The sequence below is a fragment of the Cervus canadensis genome, chromosome 8, assembly GCF_019320065.1.
Source record: "Cervus canadensis isolate Bull #8, Minnesota chromosome 8, ASM1932006v1, whole genome shotgun sequence".
In the NCBI taxonomy this organism is placed as follows: Eukaryota; Metazoa; Chordata; class Mammalia; order Artiodactyla; family Cervidae; genus Cervus; species Cervus canadensis.
This window is the reverse complement of record NC_057393.1, coordinates 63,572,765-63,600,698: the sequence shown is the minus strand read 5'-3', so window position 1 is coordinate 63,600,698 and position 27,934 is coordinate 63,572,765. Positions and strand designations below refer to the sequence as shown.

Sequence of the window (27,934 nt, the reverse complement as noted above, 5' to 3'; positions counted from 1 at the left end):
TAACCCTCGCCCAGATTCCGGGTTTGAAGCTTGCTGGTGAGTCTAGTGGATTTCTCATGAAAAATGTAGCTGTCTTCCCCACACCCCCCGGATGGCCTGAGGCCTGGGGAAGTGTGACGTGCACCGGGCGTGTCCATGCCCGCGTGTCTTGCCTTCTGACAACTTCGTTGGTGGCCCAGTGCAGACCTGCAGTGTTGGCCCTTTGATGCAGATAGATTGCCCCGAAGTTTTGAAATTGTGTGTCCTCACAGTGTTTGCTTATGACTGGAATTAGTACTCTGGTTCCCAAGGTACCATCTGTTTACCTACTTTTATTTGAGAGTCCCCAAAGAATGAGTTTCGTAGTGTACAATGAGAGCAATAAACGGAAAAGCTTCACCTCAATTGCTCTTCAGAGTTTGGAAGTTTCTTTATTGTTAATGGCCCGGTCCAGTGTCTGTGGGTAGCATTGACAATGGTTACCTCATACTAATGCAACTATTTATAAAAAGATAAATCTAAAAAAAAAAAGAGAGAGATAAATTGCCTTATTTACCCAGTGTTCTGAACAGCCTCTTTTAAAGTAGACCTTGGCCTTCTTGGCCTTCCCTGGTGGCTCAGCTGGTAAAGAATCCGCCTGTAATGTGGGAGACTTGGGTTCTCCCTCTGGGTTGGGAAGATCCCCTGGAGAAGGGAATGGCTATCCACTCCAGTATTCTGGTCTGGAGAATTCCATGGACTGTACAGTCCATGGGGTCGCAAAGAGTCCCACAGGACTAAGCGACTTTCACTTTTTGACCTTCATTGTCCCAGAGAAAGGGAGGCCCCAACACAAATGTGAAGAGAATAAATGAAATTAAATTTTGCTCTGCAAGCTTCCAGCAGCCTAGGTCCTGGTGACTAAGTGGTTTCTCACTGGTGATTTTGACTACACAGTATTTAAGAAATTACTTTAGAACCTAACCCTCAGGTAATTTAGGATGTAACTGTTGAACTTGGATGCAGTTTCTCTTAAATTGCATAATTCTGTGTAAACTCAGAATACTTACTCATTATGCAGAAGGAGGATGGGGATACAGTACTGAAATGCAGCAGCTTCCCAGGTGGCTCAGTGTAAAGAATCTGCCTCTTAATGCAGGAGACCCAGGAGATGCCAGTTTGATCCTTGGGTTGGGAACATCTCCTGGAGGAGTAAACGGCAAGCCACTCCAGTATTCCTTCCTGGAAAATTGCAAGGACAGAGGAGCCTGGTGGGCTACAGTCCATGGGGTTGCAAAGAGTCTGACACAACTGAGCACACACACACTGAAATGTGGAGATCCACATGGAAAGATCTCACAGTATATTGGGATGTATAAATTTGGCTTTTAACACTAACAGTATTTTAGGGTGAATTAGGATTATGCTGTTAAACCTAGTCAATGCACCCTCTCCCCATTTGCACTTTCAAATCCCATCATTTCAGTCTGCTACTAATTAGGAGTATGGGGCAAATACTTTCTCGGTTAAGGGTCTCTTCTTGTGTGGACTTAATTTTAATCCATCATCATAATCCTGGCTACTCTTTGGTGGAGAAACACCCAAATCTAAAACTTCTGCTGCTTGGCTAGTGACAATAGGATGTGTTTTTTAATGTAGAGGTTGAATGGTGGTTGTATTAAAAAGACTTGATTTTTTTTTTAAAAACATGTATTTTTGGCTGCCTCTGGTTTAATTGAGGGTGTATGGGCTGTTCTCTAGTGATGGTGCTCAGGCTCCAGAGAGCACAGGCTTAGTAGTTGCAGGCTTAGTTGCCCTGAGGCATGTGGGATCTTAGTTCCCCAACCAGGGATCAAACCCATGTCCTTTGCATTGGAAGGCAGATTTTTAACCACTGGACCACCAGGCAAGTCCCAGAAAGGTTGATTTAAAGGTTAATGCTAGTCTTATTTGACTCCTGGAAGGGTAGATAACTACTAATAGTTACATTTATGCTTGTATCTTCAGATATTAGTCTACATTTTGTATAGTCCTCAGCACAGTGACATTACTCAAGGATTTTTAGATGTTACCTAAACTCAGTTGCACATTTATACCTGAGGCTAAGAAAAGTTGAGTGCCTTGAGTAAAATCAGTTAGTGGCAGAGTTAGGAACTGAATCCAGATATCCATAATCTAGTGCTCTGCAAGATACCTTTATAAAAACAACATACTACTTAAATTTCCTGAAAAGACTGTTTCTAGAACTTTCTGGCAGTCCATTGGTTAAGATTCTGTGTTCCCAGTGCAGGGGGCATGGATTTGAACTGAGGAACTAAGGTACTGCATCCACATGGCACAGCCTAAAAAACTACAAAATTACAATATATAAAATAAAGAAAAAAACTGCTTCTGGGAACAAAAATTGTTAAGTATTGTGACGGACAACTATAGTAACTTTCTTGCTTTCCCATAGTCCTCCAAAGAACTTAATAACTTAGGTTTAAGAGTAGGCATGGGGACTGCTTAAGTTGAAGGAACTTTGTATATGTGGTGACAGTTTTAAATGGGTTGGTAATCCTACAGATACCAGCTGGTTCCCAAAGAAGACAACATTTAATGCAATTTTATGATACCTTTACTTTTATATTTTCACATTCATGTTTATTAATTTTCACATTTATGATGTTATGTGCATTCCCATTTTGTACTCAGTTTGATAGTAGCCCAGAGGGTGGGTACTGCTGACTTGCTTCTACTGACGAGGAGAATGATCAAGGTCACCAAGCTGACATCATGTCTAATGCTGTTTTTTACACCACACTTAAAATAATTGCTGGTAAATATAGTAATATGTGACTCTTTACAGTGACTATGACAGAATATAGAAATGGAAACCAGTGAGGGCCAGTGGTCAATATACCTGGGTTCTAATTGACAGTATTTTTCTGATTTAGTGATCTTTTTCTTTTTTCCTCTGAACATTTGTTTTATGAAATACTCAGTGATGGTAATGTGTGCTCATGCTCAGTCACTCAGACGTGTCCAACTCTTTGTGACCTTTTGTGATTCTTTGAGCTCACCAGGCTCCTCTGTCCATGAGATTTTCTGGGCAAGAATACTGGAGTGGGTTGCCATTTCCGCCTCTAGGGGATCTTCCCCACCTAGGGATTGAACCCACATCTTGACATCTCCTGCACTGCAGGCGAATTCTTTAGCTGAGTCATTGGGGAAGCCCTCAAACAGATCTCTGATTCTACTGAGATTTGAACTCAGATTGCTGGATTCAGAGACCAGAGTGTTAATCATTACACCATGCGGCCTGTTGTGATGGTAATACAGATATGTATTCCGCAGTGTTCTTGGGTAGATATGAAACTTCTTTATATTTTAAGGCATTTTGTAAATGGAATATTAACTTGTTGAATGCAATTTGGTCTCCTTAGAGAATGATGTCATCTGAAAATAAATGTTTAAATCTTAGATTTTTAAATAGGAAGCGAACTTACCTAATTCCCTCATTTTACAGTAGAAGAAACTGAAGGCAAGAGATAACTGTGATTTGTTCAGGTTCATAACAAGTAGTTGCATGTCTTGAACTAGATCCCAGATCTCTAGATACCTGATTCAGTGCCCTTTCCAGTGCAGCATCCAACTGTTATGAATTCCTAAATAACTAGTTACATAAAAAGAATTTAAAAAAAAGCTTATGATCTTTGAATAAGTTTGGGTGGAGAATTTGGCTCTGACTTTTATTGTTTATGTTCTACTCTGCTACACCATTACTAATGAAGAGTCTAAGTTTGCAGCCTCTTAAACCAATTATCAGAGTATGTATTGGGTTGGCCAAAAAGTTCATTTGGTGTTTCCTGTGTGATGGCTAACGAAAACCCCAAACAAACTTTTTGGCCATCCCAATATATCAGATTCCGGCTGGTTTTCATCTGAGAAATGATGGAACATATTTGATAAACTGATGCTTTTGTCATTTTTAATTGGCCTAACAGGAAAGTTGATGCTTGGGTTAAAATTCAGTACACATAGGAAAATGTAGAATGTTAGGAGTATAAGAGAATCTTAGAGATCACTTTACTCTCTTTCTTTCTTGATAACTGGACCTTCAGGCCCAAATGAAGAGCTGTGCCCTAGTTTGACAGCAATAGAACTTAAGAGGGAATTTAGGTCTCCTGACTTCTACTTTATACACTTTTTATAAGTACTCAACCAACGGTATTTCAAAATACTCCTATGAATATTGCCTTGTTTTCCCAACATGAATGTCTAGTCTGGTTCTGAAAATTGCTTACAGCTTGAGTTTGTGCCATGGAAGACTGGGAAAATGAGGTAGGGAGTCAGGGAGAGTTTGCTGTAGAGCTGAGGAACCCTATTCTTTGGCCTGCCCAGACAGGTCAGGTTTGGTTTAAGACTATTCTGGGACTAGACATGACTGTGACCTACATAGTAATTCTGTAACCACTTCTGTGGGTTAAGCCTACATTGGAAAATTTATGTGGGTGTGGGTGGAGTCCTGGGGTATTTTTCTCCTAACACTCAAGACCTTGAGGTACCTCTAGTAGGATCTGCCAGGCCACTCAGATGGAGAACATTCATATGGAGACTAAATTCTGGCTGAGATTGAAGTGTGTTACTTTGTTGAATTGGTTTCTTTAGAATATTTAAACAGTTCTTCAAACTCATGTCAGGGCTTGTGTCTTTTATAAGAATTATAAATTTTATATTACTACACAAACTTTTTTATGCCATGAGGCTTCCTAGTGAAGCTAATGAGCTTTTTAACATAAAATGAAATTGTTTCATTTATGAAATATTTTGAAGAACTAAAGCAGGAATCTTTTCCTTGGAGAACTGCAATGTTGTCAGCTGTTAATACTCATATTTATAAATAGGTCATCTTTGTTTGAAAAGGCATACAAGGTTTTCTAACTCCAGATCTTTCCAGCCACAGTATTGCTACACTAAGCAGAACTGTCAAAGATGAAATGGAACCAAAATGATTGTCTAGACAGTTTGAAATGGTAACCCTTTCTTGTAACATTGGTTAATACTCATGACTATTTACCTGTTCTACTTGATTTTAAAATTGTACTTTAAAAAATATTGTAATAAAGTCTGAATTCTTAATTTCACATAGCATAGCTAGTTTATAAATAGAATGACCATATGTCCCAGTTTGCCCAAGACAGTCCTGGATCATGCCTGTTATCTTGGCATAATTATTAATAGCTCTTTCTTTATTCTTAAAAGTGTCCCACTTGGATAATAAGTTATCTGGTCACCTACTTACACACTATCGTGATTTTGTGGTAGTAGATTTAGGTTGTTGAAATGTTACTTGACATAGGACCATAAGATAATGGAATATTAGCTTATTTTGGCTAGATTTGGATATTTTTCATCAGTGAGGCATTATTGTTAACAGAATTCTTATTTTCTCAGAGTAGCATATTAAACAAGAAAGCATGTGATTTGAAGTTAGGTATCATTTATTTGTTGTGTGACCTTTGACAGGTTATAAAACTTTGCTGAGCCTCTTATTCTCTTTAACAGTGGTGGTGGTTTAGTTGCTAAGTCATGTCTGACTGGCGACCCCATGGACTGTAGCCCTGCCAGACTTCTGTAAACACAGATAATAGCAAAACCTATACTATAGGGTTTTTGTGAGGATTTAAAGGCAATAACATACATAAAAATGCTTTGTAAGCTTCAAATTGCTATGTGAGTGTTAGTCATTAGTATCTCATGCATGTGCTTCTGAAAATTGAATTTAAAATGAATAATTTTATCTACTTTAGGGAACCGTGCTATTTAATAGCACAGTCTTTTAGAAGTGTTAGCTGTCATGGGGAGTAGGGAAATAATACTTAGAGATACATGTATGGTTGAGGATTTAGGGGTGAAGGTGAAGAAAAAAATAGATGATGCTGGGCAGAGGGAAGAGATTTTTTTTCCTTGAGTATGCAAGACAGCATGCCAGTATGGACAGGCTTAAATGAAAAGACTGGCTTCCATAGCCTAAGGGAAACAACAATTTTCCTAGTTTGTTTATGTTTTAAAAAATGCCAGCAATGTAATTCATATATAGTAAAATCACAGATGCTAAGTTCACTGAATTTTTTTTGGGAAAAAAAAGTATTTGTAAAACACCACCCAGATCAACTTAAGAAAACATGTTCATCTCCCAGAAAGTTTTTTCTTGCCTCTTTTCAATCAGTCTCTTTCTCCTGCCCCATCCAGGCAATCATTTTCTGGCTTCTATTAGTAGAGAGTAGTTTTGTGTATTCTAAAGCTTCATATAAATAAAATCATACAATAAGTACTGTTTGTGTCTGATTACTTTTGTTCAGTGACTTTTGAGATTCATCCGTTTTGATATGTGTTTTGGTAGTTTGTTTCTTTTCACTGCTAAGATTCTATGATATGAATATTATAACAGTTCTGCTGATGGACTTTGGCTTGTTTCCAGGGTTTGGTTACCCTAAGTTAAGCTTCAAGAACCTTCCTGTATAAACCTTTGTGTGGACGTGGGTAAATGTCCAGGTGTGGAATTGCTGTGTTCTAGGGTAGATGTGTGTTTAACTTCAGAAACCACCACTGTTTTCCAAAATAGAAAATGGAATACATTCAACATTCAGTATTATAAGAGTTCCAGTTATTCCACATTCTTGACATTTTTGATGTCACTTACTCCTTTTCCATCCTTCACTCCTTTTCCATCCTTTCCAAATACCAAAATGTTTGGCACTTTTGATTTTAGCCATTCTGGTGGGTATATAATTATATTTCATTGTAGTTATAGTTCACTGATGGCTAATAATGTGATTATAGGCCATTTGCTTATCTTTTCTTTTGAACTGTCAGTTCAGGTCTTTTACCCATATTTGTAAGTATAGGTTGTCTTTTTTTGTTGCTGGTTTGTTCATTCTTTTGGTATTTTAGATAGAAGTTATTTGTCACATTTTACACACAAGCATATATACCTTCATGTTTAGCAAATATTTTCTCTCTGAGCCATGTCTTTCCATTTTTGTAACAGTGTCTTTTGTGTGCAGAAGTTTTAAAATTTGATATTGAATTCATTGATTTGATTCATTTTATTTTATGTTTATTACCTTTTAGGTTCTTAGAGATCTTTCCTTTTCTATCTCAAAGTTATGAACTATTCCCTTATGTTTTCTTCTAGAAGCCTTATAGTTTTAGCCTTCACATTTAGGTCTGTGATCCATTTTAAGCTAATTTTTTTTTTGCTACAGTGTAAAGGTTTCCTTAAAAGGATTCTCAGTCAATAGATTCAATAGGTATAAGACTTTTCCCTGACTCTCTATTCTGATCTGTTGATCTGTTTGTGTAGTGTTATTCCAATGCTACATTGACTTAATTATTGTAGCTTTGTAAGATTGGTATTGTTTCTTTAAATTTTTGGTAGCTTTCAGCAGTAAAGCCATCTGGGCTTAGAATATTTAAAGAAATGATAAATGGTTATTCAGATTTACCATTTTTTTCCTGTGTCAGTTTTGAATTTTTAAAGAAATTTGTTCTAAATTGCTGGATTGTTATAGAGTTACTCATAGTATTCTGTTACTGCTTGTGGGAACTGTTTTATGTCCCCCTTTTTTTTTTATGTCCCCTTTTTCATTCCTGATATTGGTACTCCACCACTTCCTCCTTTTTTTTTTTTTTTTTTTTTAACTTTTTGGGCTTAGTCTTATTAGGGGTTTACCAATTGTATTAATCTTTTCAAAACCCGAGATTTGGGTTTTGTTGAACTTCTGTTTTGGTACTACATTTTCTATTTTGTTTATTCTTTGCTGTCATATGTTTATTTTCTTGCTTTTACTCTTTTGGACTTAATTTACTCCTTTTCTGTCTTCTTTTGAGTTAGAAATTCAGACCATTCATTTTAAATATTTCTTGTTTTCTAATATGTGCATTTCATATATAAAATGTTTCCCTCTCAGTACTTCTTTAACTGCAACATACAAATTTTGACATGTGTGATCAGTTCAAATAATTTTCTAATTTCTGTTGTGATTTCTTTCATCTACAGATTTTATACACAAGGTCATTTAAAAGTTTATTGTCTAATTTCTAAATATTTGCGGGTTTTAACGGTTATTTTTAAAAATTGTTTTTCTATTTAATTCTATGATACAGAAAATATATTGTTTATACTTTATAAGCACATGTCTGTATTTTATATATGTGGGCATGCGTGCTTAGTTGAGTCTGACTCTTTGTGACCTCACCAGGCTCTTCTGTCCATGGGATTATCCCAGGTAGAATACTGAGAGGGTTGCCATTTCCTCTGCCAGGGGATCTTCCCAACCCAGGGATCCAACCCATGTCTCCTGTGGCTCCTGCATTGGCAGGTGGATTCTTTACCACTGAGCTACCTGGGAAGCCCCCTTTTTATGTATAGAGAAAAAATACATTGTTAAGTTTCAGTCCTTTGATATCTACTGAGATTTTTATGGTCTTACCTGTAGCCTGATTTGCTGAATGTTACATGTGTTTTTAAAGTCTTTAATTTCACTCAGCAATATTTTGAGATTTTCAGTGTAGTTGTTCTGTACATCATTTATTCAGTAAATGAATATTGCAGTTGTTGGGATGTATTGTTCTATAAATGCCAATTAGTTTGCTTGTTTTATTTACTGCATTATTCATTTCAGTTCAGTTGCTCAGTTGTATCCAACTCTTTGCAGCCCTGTGGATTGCAGCATGCCGGGCTTCCCTGTCCATCACCAACTCCCAGAGCCTGCTCAAACTCATGTCCATTGAGTTGATGATGCAATCCAACCATCTCATCCTCTGTCCTCCCCTTTTCCACTTGCCTTCAATCTTTCTCTTCATCAGGGTCTTTTTCCAGTGAGTCAGTTCTTTGCATGAGGTGGCTGAAGAATTGGAGCTTCAGCTTCAGCATCAGTCCTTCCAGTGAATATTCAGGACTGATTTCCTTTAGGATTGACTGGTTTGATCTCCTTGCAGTCCTAAAGGACTCTGCAGAGTCTTCTCCAACACCACAGTTCAGAAGCATCAATTCTTCGGCACTCAGCTTTATTTATGATCCAGCTCTTGCATCCATACATGACTACTGTGATATATAATTCACATGCCATAAAATCTACCATTTTATTATTTTTTTTTAATTTTTATTTTTTCTATGTTCTTTCCAATACTTGTTATTGTCACCCAATCTTTGCTGAGAGGCTGGCTGTACTTGATAAGGTGTAACTTCAATGCTCAGCCAGACTTACAGTGCTGCCATAGCCTTTATTTCCTGCTTGTGCAGAGCCTCATGCTCAGAGATGGTTGCTTAATGCGTTTTCAAGTCTTTCTTGAACATGCACACAGGCCAGGGCACATGTACATGGTCTCCTAGATTCTCAGGAGTATTCAGAACTTTTCAAACCCCCTCATGGACATCTCATGCCCACACTTTTCCTTTTAAGCTTTTTGGTTTGCTCCCAACTGCTTCAGATGGCTGGAGTGTTAAACAATTGCAGATGATTGTTTTTGACAAATGTTCCTGGGGAAAAGGCTGTGAGCCCTGGGGAAACTGTGAGTCAGGTCAAATAATGAGAAGTGTTAGGAGTGGGGGGTTTTTGGGTAATTGCCGATTACTCAAAAGCTCAGATAATAACAGTCTCTGAAAATGGGGCTTTGAAAGAGCTCCAGTTCTGTTCCAACTCCTCCAGTGGCTGATAGGCTCTTGCTTTTCACTGTGTTTTTGGGGCTGTTGCTTTTAAGGCTGCCATGGAGCTAGGGAGGGGGCTGGGAATTCGGGAAGTTAGAATGCCACAAAGCTTGCTGTTTTTGCAGAGATTCAGCCTTTTTTTTCCCTTTGAAAAGTGTTCCTCAGATGTTGCAAGCCTTTGGAGTTCTGGAAGTGTTGATTTTGACTTTTTTTTTTTTTGCTACTGTTGTTGCTTTTATGGAAGAGAGGATTTTTGGAGGCCCTTATTCTATCATTCCTGATGATGTCACCCTAATTGTTTTTTAAACATTTTAATATATTCTTTTTCTTTCTTTTGAAAGAATTCTTTACGATTTTCTTTTTTTCTTTTTTGACTCACAGGAAGTTGCAAAAAGAGTACAGAGAGTTCCTATGCACCCTTCACCCAACTTCTGCCAGTAATACATCTTAAATAACCATAGTATATTACCTAAACCAGGAAATTAATATTGGTATAGTACTTTCCCAGGTGGCGCTAGTGGTAAAGAACCCATTTGCCAGTTTTAGGAGATAAAGATGTGGGTTTGTTCCCTGGGTTGGGCAGATCCACTGGAGGAGGCAATGGCAACCTACTCCAGTATTCTTGCCTGGAGAATCCCACGGACAGAGGAGCTTGGCAGGCTACAGTTCATGGGGTCACAAAGAGTCAGACACAACTGAAGCGGCTTGGCACGCATAGTACTATTAAGTTGACTATGAATTGACTATGAATGTTTTTAGAATGTCACCAGTCTTTGCTTACACTGTGTTTTACTGGCGTGGTGGCGGTGTATGGTTCCGTGAAATTTTATCATGTACAGATTCCATATTAACACAATAAGGGTACTAAACTGTTCTGTCACCAAAAGAAACTCCTTTGTGTTATCCCTAAATGGTCAGTCACAACAGTGTGTTTGAAATCCATCCAAGTTGTATCATAGTTCATTTCTTTTTAATGCTGAATATTAGTCCACTGTATGGGTGTACCACAGTTTATTTACCTAGTTACCTGTTGAAGGACATTTGGGTTGCTTCCAATTTTTTTTACTATTACCAGTAAAACTATTATTATAAGATGGGCTCCAGTTAGGCATTTAAACTGGCCTCCTGTGTACATTTCTTGGGGCAAGAAAAGATGAGCTCCAGGTCAGACCTTTACAATTAGCCTCCTGTTTGCATTTCTTGAGACAGGAGATTGGTGGGCTCCAGGTTAGATATTTACAACCAGTCTCCTGTTTGCACTTCAAAATAGAAATACCAACAGAAATAGAGTAAATAGCCAGGCTTTGTCTCCTGAGGACAGTTTAAGATAACAACAGTCAGAAACAGAAAGGGGCTAAACCCTGTTTGTGTAAAAGATCAAGAGATCGTATATTTCCCATCCTTGGGACAAGGGATACATTGCACACGCACAGAAAGGCTCCTTTGGGAGTCAGAAGGAGGAGTTTGTCACTCCATCATATGTGATGCCAAGGCCACCCTACAGACCTCTGGGCTGGAATATATTTTGAAAAAGAATTGCACATGCATGTTGGGGAGTGTCCTAGGGTAAGTCAGGTGTGGAAAAAGAAACCATGTAATTGGCCAAAGGTAAACAAATACCCAGAAGAACTGCCCTGTATAAATGACTTAACCACCTCTTTACTGCCCTCGTCCTCTTTAGGGGGGACGCCCACACCCTTTCTCTTTGGGTGTGTGTTTCTGCCTTGCTCCTGTCTTCACTGTTTCTCTGTGTGCTCTCCCACTTGTGGTGGTGCTGTGTCTCTAATAAACTTTGTACCTGCTTTTACAGTTTTAGACTCCATGAGAAATGAATTTCTCAGTGGGGGCAAGAGCCAGGGAAAATTTGCTTCTAACCTCTATCCCTTGCTGATCTGGTGGCTAGGATTCCTGGTTTTCATCCAGGGTATACAGGTTCAATTCCTGGTCAGGGAACTAAGATCTCACTTCTTGCTACTACTCACTGCTGCCTCTCCAAGATCAGTTAGATTTGTTTAAATAATATAGTTCTGGTCATATTGTATCAGATTTATTGTGGCTAAAAAAATAGCAGCAGTGTAGAAATTTAGGCAGGGTCTAGAGGGCCTAGAGGACCTCGTTAAAGGCAGTGCCAGTGGAATGTTGTGGGGGTTCCTGGCAGATAAACTGTTGGAGAAAGCTAAGACGGTGCAGTTACTACTAAGAATAGTGCTTATTGATGGAGAGAGATGAATCACCTATGAAGATGAGGCTTCTGAATTTAAAGAGAGGATGATGGCTATAATAGTTTAGGATGTTCATCATTAGTATTTATTCTGGCAGCATAGTGTAACTAAATATTTTTGCTGACCAGAGAGCTAATCAACAATAATATATCAATAGAGTAGACAAAGTTTTATGAGTATCTTTTACTTTAATATCTGTGTCAGTGCATGAAACTTGTAGGTTGTCTAACAAAATAATAATTATGGGTTTATGTTGGATGGAGTCTGAATTATGAGACATGTAAAATTGCTGACTAAAAAAAAAAAAAAACCCAAGAAAACCAATCATTCAGAATTCTTTCATCCTAGCATCCATTCCAGGAAAAAGACATTGCTAACACTTATATTGCTAACAAAATAATAGTCCTAGTGTGAGTCAGATAGTTTTTGGCCATAGACCAGCCTCATCTTGTTAACATCTAATAGGAAAAGATCAAAATAAATGCTTACTTAAATAGTATTTTCATTATTTGAGAAGAGTGGTACAGAATTTACTGGCCTGGACACTAGTGTGTATTTAGGAAATTGGCCGTTTTAAAGCATTAGTGTTTTTAACAGAGTTAATCTGTCATATTAGAATGAAGTTATTTAATAGCTTCTTAATTATATACAGTGATGGAGAGGAAAATGATGTGAGTAGTTTAAACTCATTTGCTTTTGGAAATAATTGTATAGATTTTACTTAACTTATTGTATGAAGATACCTTTTATGCGTTGTTTTAAATTCTGTTGTCTCTTACCTCTTATATTAGCCATGGTTGCTGCAATGGGTTCCAACCAGGCCAGCTTGACAGCATCTCTCATCAAAGCCTATGCTATATAATTCTTGCAGTAAGGAACAGTAACTGGTATTTAAGTTCTTCCTCTTTTGTCCTTTACACAGGATCAACATTTCACATATTCTTGTCCGTTTATGTTCATAAGCAAAGGTTTTATTGGACAAATAGATTTAGAAATGAGTTTAAACATGGTTATTGTGATTCATTGTTCTCGTTTTCCACCATAATTCTTTGACTGTAGAAGCCATGGGCCTAGAGAGGTTGCATTAATTTGATAATATTATTTCTACTAAATTTTCGAGTAGGGTGTAATAAACTATTTTGAGAGTGCAGGAGATTTGCAAAGGTCTGAATTCTTAAAAAGAAGTATCACTGTTATATTTCTTAAAACCAGGAGGGGACCAGTTGAGGGTGGAGAGACTGACATGGGGACGGGAGGATATTTTTTTGTGATGATGGAAATGTTTCGTGTTTGATTTAGGTGGTGGTTACATTACTGGCTATATTGAACTAAACACTTAGAAAGTGTGAATAAAGAGAAACAGCCAAGCTGCTCAATAATATTTCCCCTGTGCTTTTGTTTTGTTTTGTTTTAAATAAATAAGAGATTGCTTCAAGGAAATTAGAGATACCAAGGGAAATTTTCATGCAAAGATGGGCACAATAAAGGACAGAAATGGCGTGGGCCTAACAGAAGCAGAAGATATTAAGAAGAGGTGGCAAGAATACACAGAAGAACTATACAAAAAAGATCTTCACTACTCAGATAATCACGATGGTGTGATCACTCACCTAGAGCCAGACATCCTGGAATGCAAAGTCAAATGGGCCTTAGGAAGCATTACTACGAACAAAGCTAGTGGGGGTGATGGAATTCCAGTTGAGCTATTTCAAATCCTGAAAGATGATGCTGTGAAAGTGCTGCACTCAATATGCCAGCAAATCTGGAAAACTCAGCAGTGGCCACAGGACTGGAAAAGTTCAGTTTTCATTCCAATCCCAAAGAAAGGCAATGCCAAAGAATGCTCAAACTACCGCACAATTGCACTCATCTCACATGCTAGCAAAGTAATGCTCAAAATTCTCCAAGCCAGGCTTCAACAGTATGTGAACTATGAGGTTCCAGATGTTCAAGCTGCATGTAGAAAAGGCAGAGGAACCAGAAATCAAATTGCCAACATCCGTTGGATCATCAAAAAAAAAAAAAGAGGGTTCCAGAAAAACATCTACTTCTGCTTTATTGACTATGCCAAACCCTTTGACTGTGTGGATCACAACAAACTGGAAAATTCTGAAGAGATGGGAATACCAGACCACCTGACCTGCCTCCTGAGAAATCTGTATGCAGGTCAAGAAACAACAGTTAGAAATGAACGTAGAACAACAGACTGGTTTCAAATAGGAAAAGGAGTACATCAAGGCTGTATATTGTCACCCTGCTTATTTAACTTATATGCAGAGTACATCATGAGAAATGCTGGACTGGATGAAGCACAAGCTGGAATGAAGATTGCCAGAATTACCAATAACCTCAGATATGCAGATGACAACACCCTTATGGCAGAAAGTGAAGAAGAACTAAAGAGCCTCTTGATGAAAGTGAAAGGAGAGTGAAAAAGTTGGCTTAAAGCTCAACATTCAGAAAACTAAGATCATGGCATCTAGTTCCATCACTTCATGGCAAATAGATGGGGAAACAATGGAAACAGTGACAGACTTTATTTTTGGGGGCTCCAAAATCACTGCAGATGGTGACTGCAGCCATGAAATTAAAAGATGCTTGCTCTTTGGAAGAAAGTTTTGACCAACCTAGACAGCATATTAAAAGGCAGAGACATTACTTTGCCAGCAAAAGTCCGTCTAGTCAAAGTTATGTTTTTTCCAGTAGCCATGTATGGGTGTGAGAGTTGGACTATAAAGAAAGCTGAGTGCCGAAGAATTGATGCTTTTGAACTGCGGTGTTGGAGAAGACTCTTGAGAATCCCTTGGACAGCAAGGAGATCCAACCAGTCCACCCTCAAGGAAATCAGTCCTGAATATTCACTGGAAGGACTGATGCTGAAGCTCAAACTCCAGTACTTTGGCCATCTGATGCAAAGAACTGACTCATTGGAAAAGACCCTGATGCTGGGAAAGATTGAAGGCGGGAGGTGAAGGGGATGACAAAGGATGAGATGGTTGGATGGCATCACTGACTCAATGGATGTGAGTCTGAGTAAACTCTGGGAGTTGGTAATGGACAGAGAGGCCTGGTGTTCTTCAGTCTGTGGGTCACAAAGAGTCGGACATGACTGAACTGAAGTGAACTGAGGAGTTTTTATTGTTTGCCTAATAATACACAAATTAGGCAGAGAAGTTCCTAATGAAATGATGGTCACATTTTACTGTGTCTGCCTATTGGTCATTCATTTTCTAAGCACTTACTTTCTTCATTAGACTTTTATTTTGATTATAAAGGCCAATGTGAATAAACAAATACATTGTCTTTTATCCCTCCGTCATCAGCTTTCTTTAAATAGAAAAAGGGACAAATTTCCCCTTACTGCATGTTCAACCATAGTTGCCCTATCTGTGATTTTAATTCAGTCTTCTCAATCATTTTAGACTGTAAGTGTAGGCTGTACTTTGTTCTCCTAAGGAAACTTTGGTGTATCAGTCCTATTGGTATTAATGATAATCTCCAAGTGGTGAGGATGGTAACTGGTTTGGAAGCAACTGGGAAAGAGCTTGAGCAAACTAGATACCAGTGGGAAATTATGCAGGGGCGAATTTTATTACCATTAACTAGAAGAATGCCCCTCGTCAAGGCTGACCCAGCTATGCCTCTAGTCCATTTCTTGCTGTCAGTGGTATTGCTTGTGGTTCTCAGGGTTCTAGCTTTCCCTTAGTTTCGAGCAATTCTGTAATACTATGGAAAACAGACTCCCTCAAAGTCCATTAAATGTAACTGAAAATTACACTATCTATGATACCCACTGTAAAGGTCCCACCCCAGGCATTCAGTTTTTCAAGGGTAAGGCTGTTGCTTGACTTTTTCCAGGACTTGCTATATGTTCTATAATAAACTTTCATTAGTTCAGTATTTTACTGTCTAGATAGAGTTAAGTATTTATCATGTTTGTTGAATATATAAAACTTTATTAAACCTTGAAAAAAAAGAACATTGAATTTAATTAGCTATTAAATATTGTGGGAAAAAACACATGATCTGGTTTCTTTTTTTGTTATGTTTATTTCGTCCAATTTAAAAGTCATTCTCCTTTCTGAATGGCTTTGTGCTACCTCTAAAGTTTGTCCTGCATGTATATAATAGGCAAATCAAAGGCTTAATAATCTAGTATGTTAGGTTTATTTTCAGGGGAAAGTGAAGATGTTTTTATATTTGTGTGCATTTTATATGTCACCTTACTTTCAGAGGTATTTCTAACTTGTGCTTGTATTTTGTTTGTGTTTTTTTTTTTTTAGTGAAAATATTCTCTTTGGAATGGGAAATCCTCTTCTTGACATCACTGCTGTAGTGGATAAGGATTTCCTTGATAAGTAAGTATTGAGCTCTTCATATTTACTATGTGAAACATACATCTAAGTAAAAACTGAAAATGTTAGAGTTGAATTTGCTGTTTAACATCTTCAGTTGGAGGAAAATTCAGGAAATTTAATCCTGATAATGGCAAGTGGAATATCATTATTACTGAGTAATTGACCACAATTTTCCCTGGGAAAACTTTGGTACTTTTGTTCATTCCTATTGCTACTTTCACTTGAAGGTGATTCTGTTATTCTTTGCAAGGAAGAAGTATGTGATTTACTTAGTGATTTAATTTCCACATTTTAAAATTAACTGTCAATGAACTAAATCAGTAATGGGTACCATACCATATGGGAGAAGGAATAGGATTAGAGAGAACAAGAATATGTAGGACATAATTCACACCCTATGAATCTTCCCTATTTCCCCCAATAGTAACTTTTGATATTGTTAGTTTAGCTGAGAAATCATTTTATGTTTATTTATCTGTGGTCATTTGGTACAAGGGAAAAGTTAAGTACTAAAAAAGACTTAATGATGAAAAATTAATATCCCCTTCCTCTTAAACAGCCCAAGTTCTATGCCCAGGGATAACCACTTTAAAAAAATATTATTGATGCAAAATTTACTTAAAATTAAATTGATAATTTTAACTATTTTAAGGTGTACAGTTCAGTGACTACTAGGACATTGGCAGTGTTGTACAACTGTCACCACGATCTAATCCCAGAACATTGCATCTTGTCAAAAAGAAACCCGAACCCAATAAGTGGTCTTATCAGTATTCCCACCTGCCCTCCCCACCTTGCCCCGATCTACCAGTTTACTTTGTTTCCATGGATTTGCCTATTCTGGATATTTTATTTCATATAAATGGAAGCGTGCAATATGCAGCCTTTTCTGTCTGGCTTATTTTACTTAACATGTTTTTCAAGGTTCTTCCATGTTGTAGCATGTGTCAGTCCTTTATTTGTTTTAAGGCAGAATGATATTCCATTGTTTGTATATACCACAGTTTGTTTATGCATTCATCAGTTGATGTAGTCATTGGCTGATGGACACTTAGATTGTTTTGTCTTTTGACTGGGATGAAGAAACCTGCTGTGAATATTTGTGTACGAGTTTTTGCAAGAATATAAATTTTCATTTCTTTTGGGTTTATATATTGGAGTGGAATTGCTAATTCACATGGTAATTCTGTGTTTAGTTCTTTGAAGAACCACATCTTCACCAAAACTTGGTCTTTTCCCTTTTCAAAATTATAGCTATCCTAGGACTTCCCTGGAGGTCCAGTAGTTAAGACTCCATGCTTTCTCTTCCGGGGGCACAAGTTCAATTCCTGGTTGGGGATTGTAAATGGAGTCATTTTCTTAATTTCAATTTTGGATTGTTCATTCCTAATATGTAGAATACAATTGATTTTGAGGAATAGCAATTTTTAGCAAATTCTATTTTTTAATGTCTTGGAGATTAACTCTTTATCTGTATAAACTCAAGTGTCACAGGGTCAGGCAAGAATTTATAATTGTGTGAATCTGGCTTATTACAATATAGGAGGAAATAGGTTAGGGACCCAAGGACAAACTGGAGGATGTGTCTTATCCTAAGACATTCAGATACAAATTTTAAAATATACTCTGCTAATCAGAAACACTCTTGCATACAATTATATTAATAGTTTTACTTCTTCTGGTTACCTTGTACTTTTTAATGACATAATATTCATACATGAAAAAATTTTCTTGTATCAACTTTCAGTGGAATCCCTTGACTTCTCCTTATATACAGTGAATTTACCAGTGCCCTTGTTCTTCCCTCTGTTACTTCTCTACTTTCTAAGTTTTGTTAACTTTCTACTTTAACTCCTGCTACTGCTCTAACTTTTAGCTTTATAAATTCTGTTCAACTTTATTTTTATTTTAATATTAAGATTGATATGTTTTCATTCTGTTAGCTATCTGTAATTACATTACCAGCTTTGAAGACAAAGTGGTAGTGAAGATTGAAAATCACTTATCCATACTTACACAGTCTCACTGTGTTTATTCCTTTTTGCAGACTGAAATAGTGTGCTTAGAGTGTAGGGTAGGTTTAACATTTGGAATGTAATAGAGTACTTGACTGTATTAACAGAGTAAAAAAAGAAAAATAATGTAATCATCTCAATAGACAGAAAAACCATTTGCCAAAACCACTATCTATTCCTGATACAATTTTGTATAGGATTCTTAGAATAGAAGAGATATTACTTATTTCTCATAAAAGTTTGGTTAGAGTAAAGCCTTATAACATAATTTCTAATGGTGAAGTCTTTATACTTTTCCCTAAGATCAGAAACAATTCAAGGATTTCGGCCCTTACCACTTCAGAATGTATACAGTGGTCCTGGAGATTCTATTCAGAGCAGTCAGGCAAGAAGAAGTAAAAGACATCCAGCTTGTGAAGGAAGAAATAAGCTATTTTTATGTCCAAAAGGCATGATCATTTATGCAGAATAACTGATGGAATCTACAAAAAAGCTACTGCCTGATTTCAAGAATTATTTTAGAGTTACAATAATCAAGCAGTGATATCACTGTGAAGTTTGATTGCATAGAGTAGAATGTCCAGAAATAGCCCCACACATAAATGGATGACTGATTTTTGACAAAGGTGCAAGTCAGTTCAGTGGAGAAAGGATTGTCTTTTCAACAGATAGTGCTGGAACAATTGAATATCAACATGCGTAAAAAGGAAATTGTATTTTGTACCATATACAAAATTAACTGATAGAGCTAAATGTCAGGCCTAGAAGTATAACACTTCTTCAGGATAATATAGCAGGGAATCTTCATGACTGTGATATAAACAAGAATTTCTTAAATATAGAACACCAGAAGTACGTTCTATAAAAGAAAAAAATGATGAGCTGGACTTTTTCAAAATGAAAATTTTTCCTGTTGGGAAGATACTGTTAGAAGAATGAAAGGACAAACCATAGGTTTAGAGAAAATGTTTGCAAAGCATATGTCTGATAAAGAACTACCAGTGAGAATATATAACGAACTTTTAAAGCTCAATCAGAAAAGAAACAGCCTAATAAAAATGGGCAAGAAATTTGAACATTCACCAAAGATATATGGATGGCAAATAACCACATGAAAAGGTACTCCGTCCGTTTCATTATTAGGGAAATGTAAATTAATGATACAGTGAAATACTTATATCCACATTTTTGTTAGAGTGGCTAAAATTTTAAAACTGAGCATACCAAATGTTGGTTAGTTAATGAAGGAATTGCATCTTTCTTCTCATGGAAATATTAAAATGCTGCACTGAATTTCAGTCTGAAAAGTTAAACGCATATCTATTTGATCCAGCCATTTCATTCTGAGATATTTACCCAATCCAGCCAGTTCATTCTTAGATATTTACCCAAGAGAAGTGAAAGTGTGTATCCACACAGACAGGTTCACTAATGTTCATGGTAACTTTGTTTTTAATAGCTAGAACTTGAAAGTTAGCTAAATGTCAATAGGTGAATCATTAAACAGATTGTTTACCCATACAGTGGAATATTAGTCAGAAATTAAAAAGGAATAGAGTATTGTTTGGATGAAGCTTAGAAAAATTGTGTTCATTGAAAGAAGCCAGACAAAAAAGAATACTGTATGATTCCATTTATATTGAAATTATAGGGAATTCAATTTATAGTGACACAAGGCAGATTGTTGGTTTCATGTGCATGTGCCGGGATGTGTTGGAGGACAGGAAGGAGAGATTACAAAGAGACATGAGGGAGCTTTTAGGAGTGTGTTTATTATCTTAAATGTATAATGATTCCATGAGTATATATACATGTATCAAAGCTTATCAAATTGTATACTTTAAATACATAAGATGTATGTCAGTTACATATCAGGAAAGCTTTATAAGTAAAACAAAATAGAGTCAATTGAACATGAACTTCCAGAGTTTGAAGTTAGAGCTCCTTTGCTTTGTGAGATGTTTTATTCAGGAAATCAACTAATTGATTGTCACTGTTTTAAAAATAATTCTAATAGCAAATAAAAATACAAAGCGAAAGTAAAAAATTTGAAATTTTATGCTATGTGTAACCAGTCTTAAATTGTTTTGATGAACATGTGCCCAGACATCTATGTATTGATGTGACTCAGAGATATAATATATTTGTGTTTATGGGATAATACTATATGTAGTCTTAGGTAATTAGCTTTTTTTCACTCTATACTGTCTTTTTTAAGGTTCATGCAAATATGATCAGAATGATTATGATCTGGCAGCTGTGTGCTGACACTGTTGACAACTCAAATAGCTTCTTTGTTTCACTAGCTGCCAAGTCTCTTCAGTCGTGTCGGACTCTGTGCGACCCCATAGACAGCAGCCCACCAGGCTCTCCCGTGCCTGGGATTCTCCAGGCAAGAACACTGGAGTGGGTTGCCATTTCCTTCTCCAGTGCATTAAAGTGAAAAGGGAAAGTGAAGTCGCTCAGTCGTGTCCGACTCCTAGCGACCCCATGGACTGCAGCCCACCAGGCTCCTCTGTCCATGGGATTTTCCAGGCAAGAGTACTGGAGTGGGGTGCCATTGCCTTCTCTAGCAGCTGATCCTAACTGGCCAGTTGAAGTCTTTTTTTTTGGTGGTGGCGGGTTGTTTAATTTAACCTTGACTTTTGAAATCACTACTTGGAGATAAAAAACAAGTTTTTGAACCCTAATCATAAAAAGTAGAGTGTTTCCTTTCTTATATCCCTGACCATTTCTTCCAAAATACACTAGAATGAGTTCCTTATCATTTTAGAATATCATTATAAAGACTGTTTAACTTATTTTTTAGACCATGTTTAGATGAGTGTTTTATATTTGCACTGTGTAAAAGTAAATTATCCAGGCATAATTTGCTAGGTACTAGATTGATGAACTAAATATAAACTTACTAGTATCTTACATTATAAAAATGAGGTACCTATTAAAATTCTTCTGATAAAGTATATTTGTGATTTTGATTTTTTAAAAAGTATTTGGGCTTTTCAATTACAAATAGCTTATCATTGCAAAATTCAGTTCAGTTCAGTCGCTCAGTCATGTCCGATTCTTTGCGACCCCTTGAATTGCAGCATGCCAGGCCTCCCTGTCTATCACCAACTCCCGGAGTTTACTCAAACTCATGCCCATCGAGTCGGTGATGCCATCCAGCCATCTCATCCTCTGTCGTCCCCTTCTCCTCCTGCCCCCAATCCCTCCCAGCATCAGGGTCTGTTCCAATGAGTCAACTCTTCTCATGAGGTGGCCAAAGTATTGCAGTTTCAGCTTCAGCATCAGTCCTTCCAATGAACACCCAGGACTGATCTCCTTTAGGATGGACTGGTTGGCTCTCCTTGCAGCCCAAGGGACTCTCAAGAGTCTTCTCCAACACCACAGTTCAAAAGCATCAATTTTTCGGCGCTCAGCTTTCTTCACAGTCCAGCTCTCACATCCATACATGACCACTGGAAAAACCATAGCCTTGACCAGACGGACCTTTGTTGGCAAACTAATGTCTCTGCTTTTTAACATGCTATCTAGGTTGGTCATAACTTTCCTTCCAAGAAGTAAGCATCTTTTAATTTCATGGCTACAGTCACCATCTGCAGTGATTTTGGAGCCCGCCAAAGTAGTCTGACACTATTTCCACTGTCTCACCATTGATTTCTCATGAAGTGATGGGACCAGATGCCATGATCTTAAGTTTTCTGAAAGTTAAGCTTTAAGCCAACTTTTTCACTCTCTTCTTTCACTTTCATCAAGAGGCTTTTTAGTTCCTGTTCACTCTCTGCCATAAGGGTGGTGTCATCTGCATATCTGAGGTTATTGATATTTTTCCTGGCAGTGTTGATTCCAGCTTGTGCTTCTTCCAGCCCAGCGTTTCTCATGATGTACTCTGCGTATAAGTTAAATAAGCATGGTGACAATATACAGCCTTGATGTGCTCCTTTTCCTATTTGGAACCAGTCTGTTGTTCCATGTCCAGTTCTAACTGTTGCTTCCTGACCTGCATACAGGTTTCTCAAGAGGCAGGTCAAAACTCCTACTAGTTAAAAAGTAAACTTAGTACTGAAGATTTTTAAGGAAAAAGTCAGTTCTTTGCTACATCTTCCATATCCCCCCTTGCTTTTACCCACTCCTGCATCAGTTCAGTTCAGTTCAGTCGCTCAGTGGTGTCCGACTCTTTGCGACCCTGTGAATCGCAGCATGCCAGGCCTCCCTGTCCATCACCAACTCCCGGAGTTTACTCAAACTCATGCCCATCGAGTCGGTGATGCCATCCAGCCATCTCATCTTCTGTCGTCCCCTTCTCCTCCTGCCCCCAATCCCTCCCAGCATCAGGGTCTTTTCCAATGAGTCATCTCTTCGTATGAGGTGGCCAAAGTATTGCAGTTTCAGCTTCAGCATCAGTCCTTCCAATGAACACCCAGGACTGATCTCCTTTAGGATGGACTGGTTGGATCTCCTTGCAGTCCAAGGGACTCTCAAGAATCTTCTCCAACACCATAGTTAAAAAGCATCAATTTTTTGGCGCTCAGCTTTCCTCACAGTCCAACTCTCACATCATACATGACCACTGGAAAAACCATAGCCTTGACCTGACGGACCGTTTTTGGCAAAGTGATATCTCTGCTGCCAGTTCTGCGTAAGTGCTGTTTCTCCAGAAGAAATCATTTTATCTCCCTGCCGCACCACCCCCCCCGCCCCCCGCCCCCCCCCCGGTATCTGCCTATTTCTAAATAGCATGCTAATACTGTTTCATGTGACTTTTCATAAGGATGATTGATTGGAGAGGCAAAGGATAAAAGTTCCTTTAAAGTCAGGAGAAGATACAAGAACATGTTTCCATTGAGATGGATTCCAGAATAGAGGATACAATCGAACTCTGTATGGAGGGGCACCCTTGGTCTTCAAGTTGCTAGGAGAGTCCAAATCTTGTTATTGAGTGGAGAGGATTATTGTGGAGAGGATTCCTTCTGACCTTCTGAGAACTTTGCTTTTGCCATTCTCAACAGAGTTTTTCTATTCTCTTTATTTTTTTTAATTGTTGGATAGTCTCTGATGATTAATTCTTACCTCCTTGCTGACCAGGTTCTAATTACTTGTCAAAACCCCTGTGCATTCCTGAATGTTTCCTGGGAGAATAGGTAATTGAAGGTTAAAATCTCATGCATACCCTAAGCTTAAGGCTTCCTGAGGTCTGTATCTCTAGCTATTTCTTGGTTTGTCAATTTTACATATTGTGTATTGTCTCTGTTACGATAGCTAAGGATTTAGCTCTGTTTCACTCACATCATTTCCTCTATTTCATATTCCCCATTTTATTACATTAAAATAAAATTGAAAAATGGTACAAAGTGAACCTATTTATAAATCAGAAATTGAATCACAGAAGTAGAAGGCAAGTTTATGATTACCAAGGGGGAAAATGGGGAGATTAGTTGGGAGATTGGGATTGATATATACCCATTACTATATGTAAAATAGATAACTAATAAGAACCTACTATATAGCACAGGAAACTGTACTCAGTGCTCTGTAATGACCTCTGTGGCAATCGAATCTAAAAAAGAGTAGGTTTATATATATATAACTTTAGGTTTATATATTTATATATATAAGGTTTTTATATATATCTGCCTCACTTTGTTGTAGAGCAGAAAGTAAAACAACATTGTAAATCAACCATACTCCCAAGAAAAAATTAATAAAAATAGATCAGTAATCATTGTGAACAAAATTGCAGACTGTGATTACTTAAAAAACTTTTTGATTTTCTTTCAGTGATTTATTGCATTATGTGTTCATTTGCATTGTTTTCTGTACACAGAGTTTCAATAGACACTCTGTTAAGTCTGTCATGTTCCTATTAACCACTTTCCCCCTTATCCCTCCTTCTCAAAATCAGTAAGTCTGTAACCTCTTACAGAGGTAAATTTACAGTAAAATTTACAGTAAATCAGTAACCTCTTTTCCCCTGGTGATGTCCCTTCTTCAGTTCTCCATCTTTGTGGTCCAGACTGAACTGGTTGTGTTGCTGGACTTGTCTTTTTTTTTTTCTCCTTTCAAATAGCAGTCTTCCTGGAACTTCCCTTTGACTTTCTCCTTTTCGATCTCTTGTTTCTGTCATCTCCGTATCTTCTTTATTGGTTTTCTCTGTATGTGTGTATGTATAACCTATCTTTCAGGGGAAAAGTGCAGAAATACCTGTACAGTAATTTTTTTTTAATATTTGTATTTGTCTGACCTTTTAAATATTTTTCCCCTCACACCTTGTTAATTGGTTAGTATAGAGATTTCTTTGAGAATTTTGAAAGCATGTGCCATTGTCTCTCAACATCCAATGGATCTCTTCATAACACCAATTTTTTCTCTGTGGAAGCTTTTAGAATTTTTTGTTTTTTGACCTTGGTGTTAGCAAATTACCATTATATAACATTTTGTTCTTGTGTTATGGATGCGGTTTTTCCTTCTCTTTCTAAGCATGTTAATTAGACTTGGTTTTGTTTAGTATTGAATGTTTCACTTTTCTTTCCTGCTTTATCTTTGTTCTCTGTAGATTGCTCTTTTCTGATTGCTTATTGTGGTCTTCTTCACAGTGGAGAGTTTCCTCCAATATTAGATGATTGTTGGCTGTCTGTTCTTATTTAAGCGTGAGGCATTAAAGAAGTTTATTTTATTCGTTTGCAAAAGAAAAAGTCTGGAAGGATATGTTCTAAACTCGGGCAGTCATAGGAGGGTAGGTCGGCTAGGGTGGATACTTTTATTTATATTTTTGTAAAATCCTTAATTGCTTCTATGAGGTTTTTTTTTTTGAAGCTTTAATGAAGTTATTTACTGTTGTAAAATAATAGTTATCTATTGGTATGTAATACATTACTACAGAACGTGACTGCTTAAAATAACAAAGATTTATTCTTTCACATGGTATCTGAGGGTGTGAATTTTAGTGTGTGGCATAGCTGGGTGGTTCTGGTTAGGGTCTCTGATTAAGTTGTAGTCAGTCTGTTGGCCTTCATCTCATACCTTCTTTGAATTCCTCTGTGTGTGTCTGTGTGATCATTTCAAGGCTCAACTGTGGCTTCCACGCTCATTCATATGGCTGGCCTCAGTTTCTTAGGAGCTGTTGGACTGAGGGCCTCATTTCCTCACTCATAAACCTCTGAGTGTCCTGAAAATGTAGCAGCTGTTTGTCCTATTGCCAGTCATTTGAGAGAGAGGAATAGAGAGTCATTTTTCCTAGATGGAAGCTGCAGTCTATTTTATAACCTGTTCTTGGAAGTAACATCTCATCATTTTTGCCACAAGCTTGTTATTGGTCATACAAACCAAACCTGGTATGACGTGGGAGGGCAGTACATATGGATTTGAAAACTAGGAAGCAGGGATTGTTGGGGGCCAGAAGGCAGACTGTGTGTGATAACCAGCCTCCACAATGGCTCCTGATGATCCTCCCTTCTGGCATTCTCTTGAGTAGTTCCCTTTTCCCACATTGCACCATGTCTGATCCATGTAACCAGTGGCATATGGCAGAAGTGATGATATGCTTCTTCAGAGTTATTCAGTCACTCAGTCATGTCCGACTCTTTGTGACCCCATGAACTACAGCACACCAGGCTTCCCTGTCCTTCACCATCTCCCAGAGTTTGCTCAAACTCATGTCCATTGAGTCAGTGATGCCATTCAACCATCTCATCCTCTATCATCCCCTTCTCCTCCTACCTTCAATCTTTCCCAGCATCAGGGTCTTTTCCAATGAGTCAGTTCTTCACATCAGATGGCCAAAGTACTAGAGTTGCAGCTTTAGCATCAGTCCTTGCAGTGAATATTCAGGACTGATTTCCTTGAGGGTGGGCTGGTTGGATCTCCTTGCTCTCCAGGGTACTCTCAAGAGTCTTCTCCAACACCACAGTTCAAAAGCATCAGTGCTTCGATGCTCAGCCTTCTTTATGGTCAAATTCTCACATCCATACATGACTACTGGAAAAACCATCGCTTTGACTAGATGGACCTTTGTTGACAAAATAATGTCTCTGTTTTTTTAATATGCTGTCTAGGTTGGTCATAACTTTCCTTCCAAGGAATAAGCGTCTTTTAATTTCATGGCTGCGGTCACCAATCTGTAGTGATTTTGGAGCCCCCAAAAATAAAGTCAGCCACTGTTTCCATTGTCTCCCCATCTATTTGAAATGAAGTGTTGGGACCGGATGCCATGATCTTAGTTTTCTGAATGTTGAGCTTTGAGCCAACTTTTTCACTCTCCTCTTTCACTTTCATCAAGAGGCTCTTTAGTTCTTCACTTTCTGCAATAAGGGTGGTGTCATCTGCATATCTGAGGTTATTGATATTTCTCCCGGCAGTCTTGATTCCAGCTTGTGCTTCCTCCAGCCCAGTTTCTCATGATGTACTCTGCATATAAGTTAAATAAGCCGGGTGACAATATACATCCTTGACGTACTCCTTTTCCTGTTTGGAACCAGTCTGTGGTTCCATGTCCAGTTCTAACTGTTGCTTCCTGACCTGCATACAGATTTCTCAAGAGGCAGGTCAGGTGGTCTGGTATTCCCATCTCTTTCAGAATTTTCCACAGTTTTTTGTGATCCACACAGTCAAAGGCTTTGGCATAGTCAATAAAGCAGAAATAGATATTTTTCTGGAACTCTCTTGCTTTTTCGATGATCCAGTGAATGTTGACAATTTGATCTCTGGTTCCTTTGCCTTTTCTAAAGCCAGCTTGAACATCTGGAAGTTCATGGTTCACATATTGCTGAAGCTTGGCTTGGAGAATTTTGAGCATTACTGTACTAGCGTGTGAGATGAGTGCAGTTGTGCGGTAGTTTGAGCATTCTTTGGCATTGCCTTTCTTTGGGATTGGGATGAAAACTGACTTTTTCCAGGGATCATTAATTTAATGAGCTCACTGGGCAGAATGTGGATCTCATGCCACCAGTGTTTTATTGTCTGGGGGCATGTTTCATGGTTCTGTTGCTTCAGGCTTGCTTAGCTTTGTGCTTAAGCAAACCTGCTTTATTGAGTAATCAGTAACTTACAGGGGTCTCCCATACTTTTTTCTTTACTTACCATCCTCTAATAGGATTAACTGCTGAACTACTTTGCCCCTGTACTCTGTCCGTTTCAGGTTGGGCTTATTGACCAAAGACTTGGTTATGCTAAAAGCCTGCTTTTCTGAGAGTGTGTGTGTGACCCTTAATGTGAATATCTGGAAGTCTAAAGAATCTGTTCAGTTTCTTTCCAGAAAAGTCTTCCATTTTGCTTTCTGAAGGTTTCAGCCTGGCTGCTTTATTCTGAGTTGGCCAGTGAGAGGGGTACCATAATTAAGTAGGCAGTTTCACCTGTCCCTCTTTACTTCCCCTGCTTTGCCTTTTGTCCGTTAATTCAGAGATGCTTCTTTTTGGTTTCTTGAGGGAATAAACTGGTAATTTATCTCTATTTTAGGAATTGTAGGTTGTGATGGTGAGATGGTAGTAGTCCGTTCCCTTACTTGTGGCTCCATGTCTTATGTGTATCTTCTGAGATTAGGGTTTCTGCAGATGGACTCCGCTTGCTTATCATAAGCAGCCTCTTTCAGTTGCAATTGAGATTTTAGTTCCTTTAACACTGCTGAGTTCGTCATCTGCTTTCCTTTTTCTGAAAATTTGTGGAAACCTTTTGACCAGTACTGCTTAATTA

At 37.9% G+C, this 27,934-nt stretch overlaps 1 protein-coding gene across 7 annotated transcripts in view; it reads left to right on the top strand.

Moving 5' to 3' along the window:
- ADK (adenosine kinase) overlaps positions 1–27,934 on the top strand; it is a 591,696-nt gene that overhangs the window by 28,512 nt on the left and 535,250 nt on the right. For all 7 annotated transcript variants that reach the window (XM_043476503.1, XM_043476498.1, XM_043476504.1 and 4 more), the window contains exon 2: positions 16,158–16,232. In XM_043476503.1, coding sequence (XP_043332438.1) covers positions 16,158–16,232 — 75 coding nt within the window. The remainder of the gene's footprint in view (positions 1–16,157; positions 16,233–27,934) is intronic.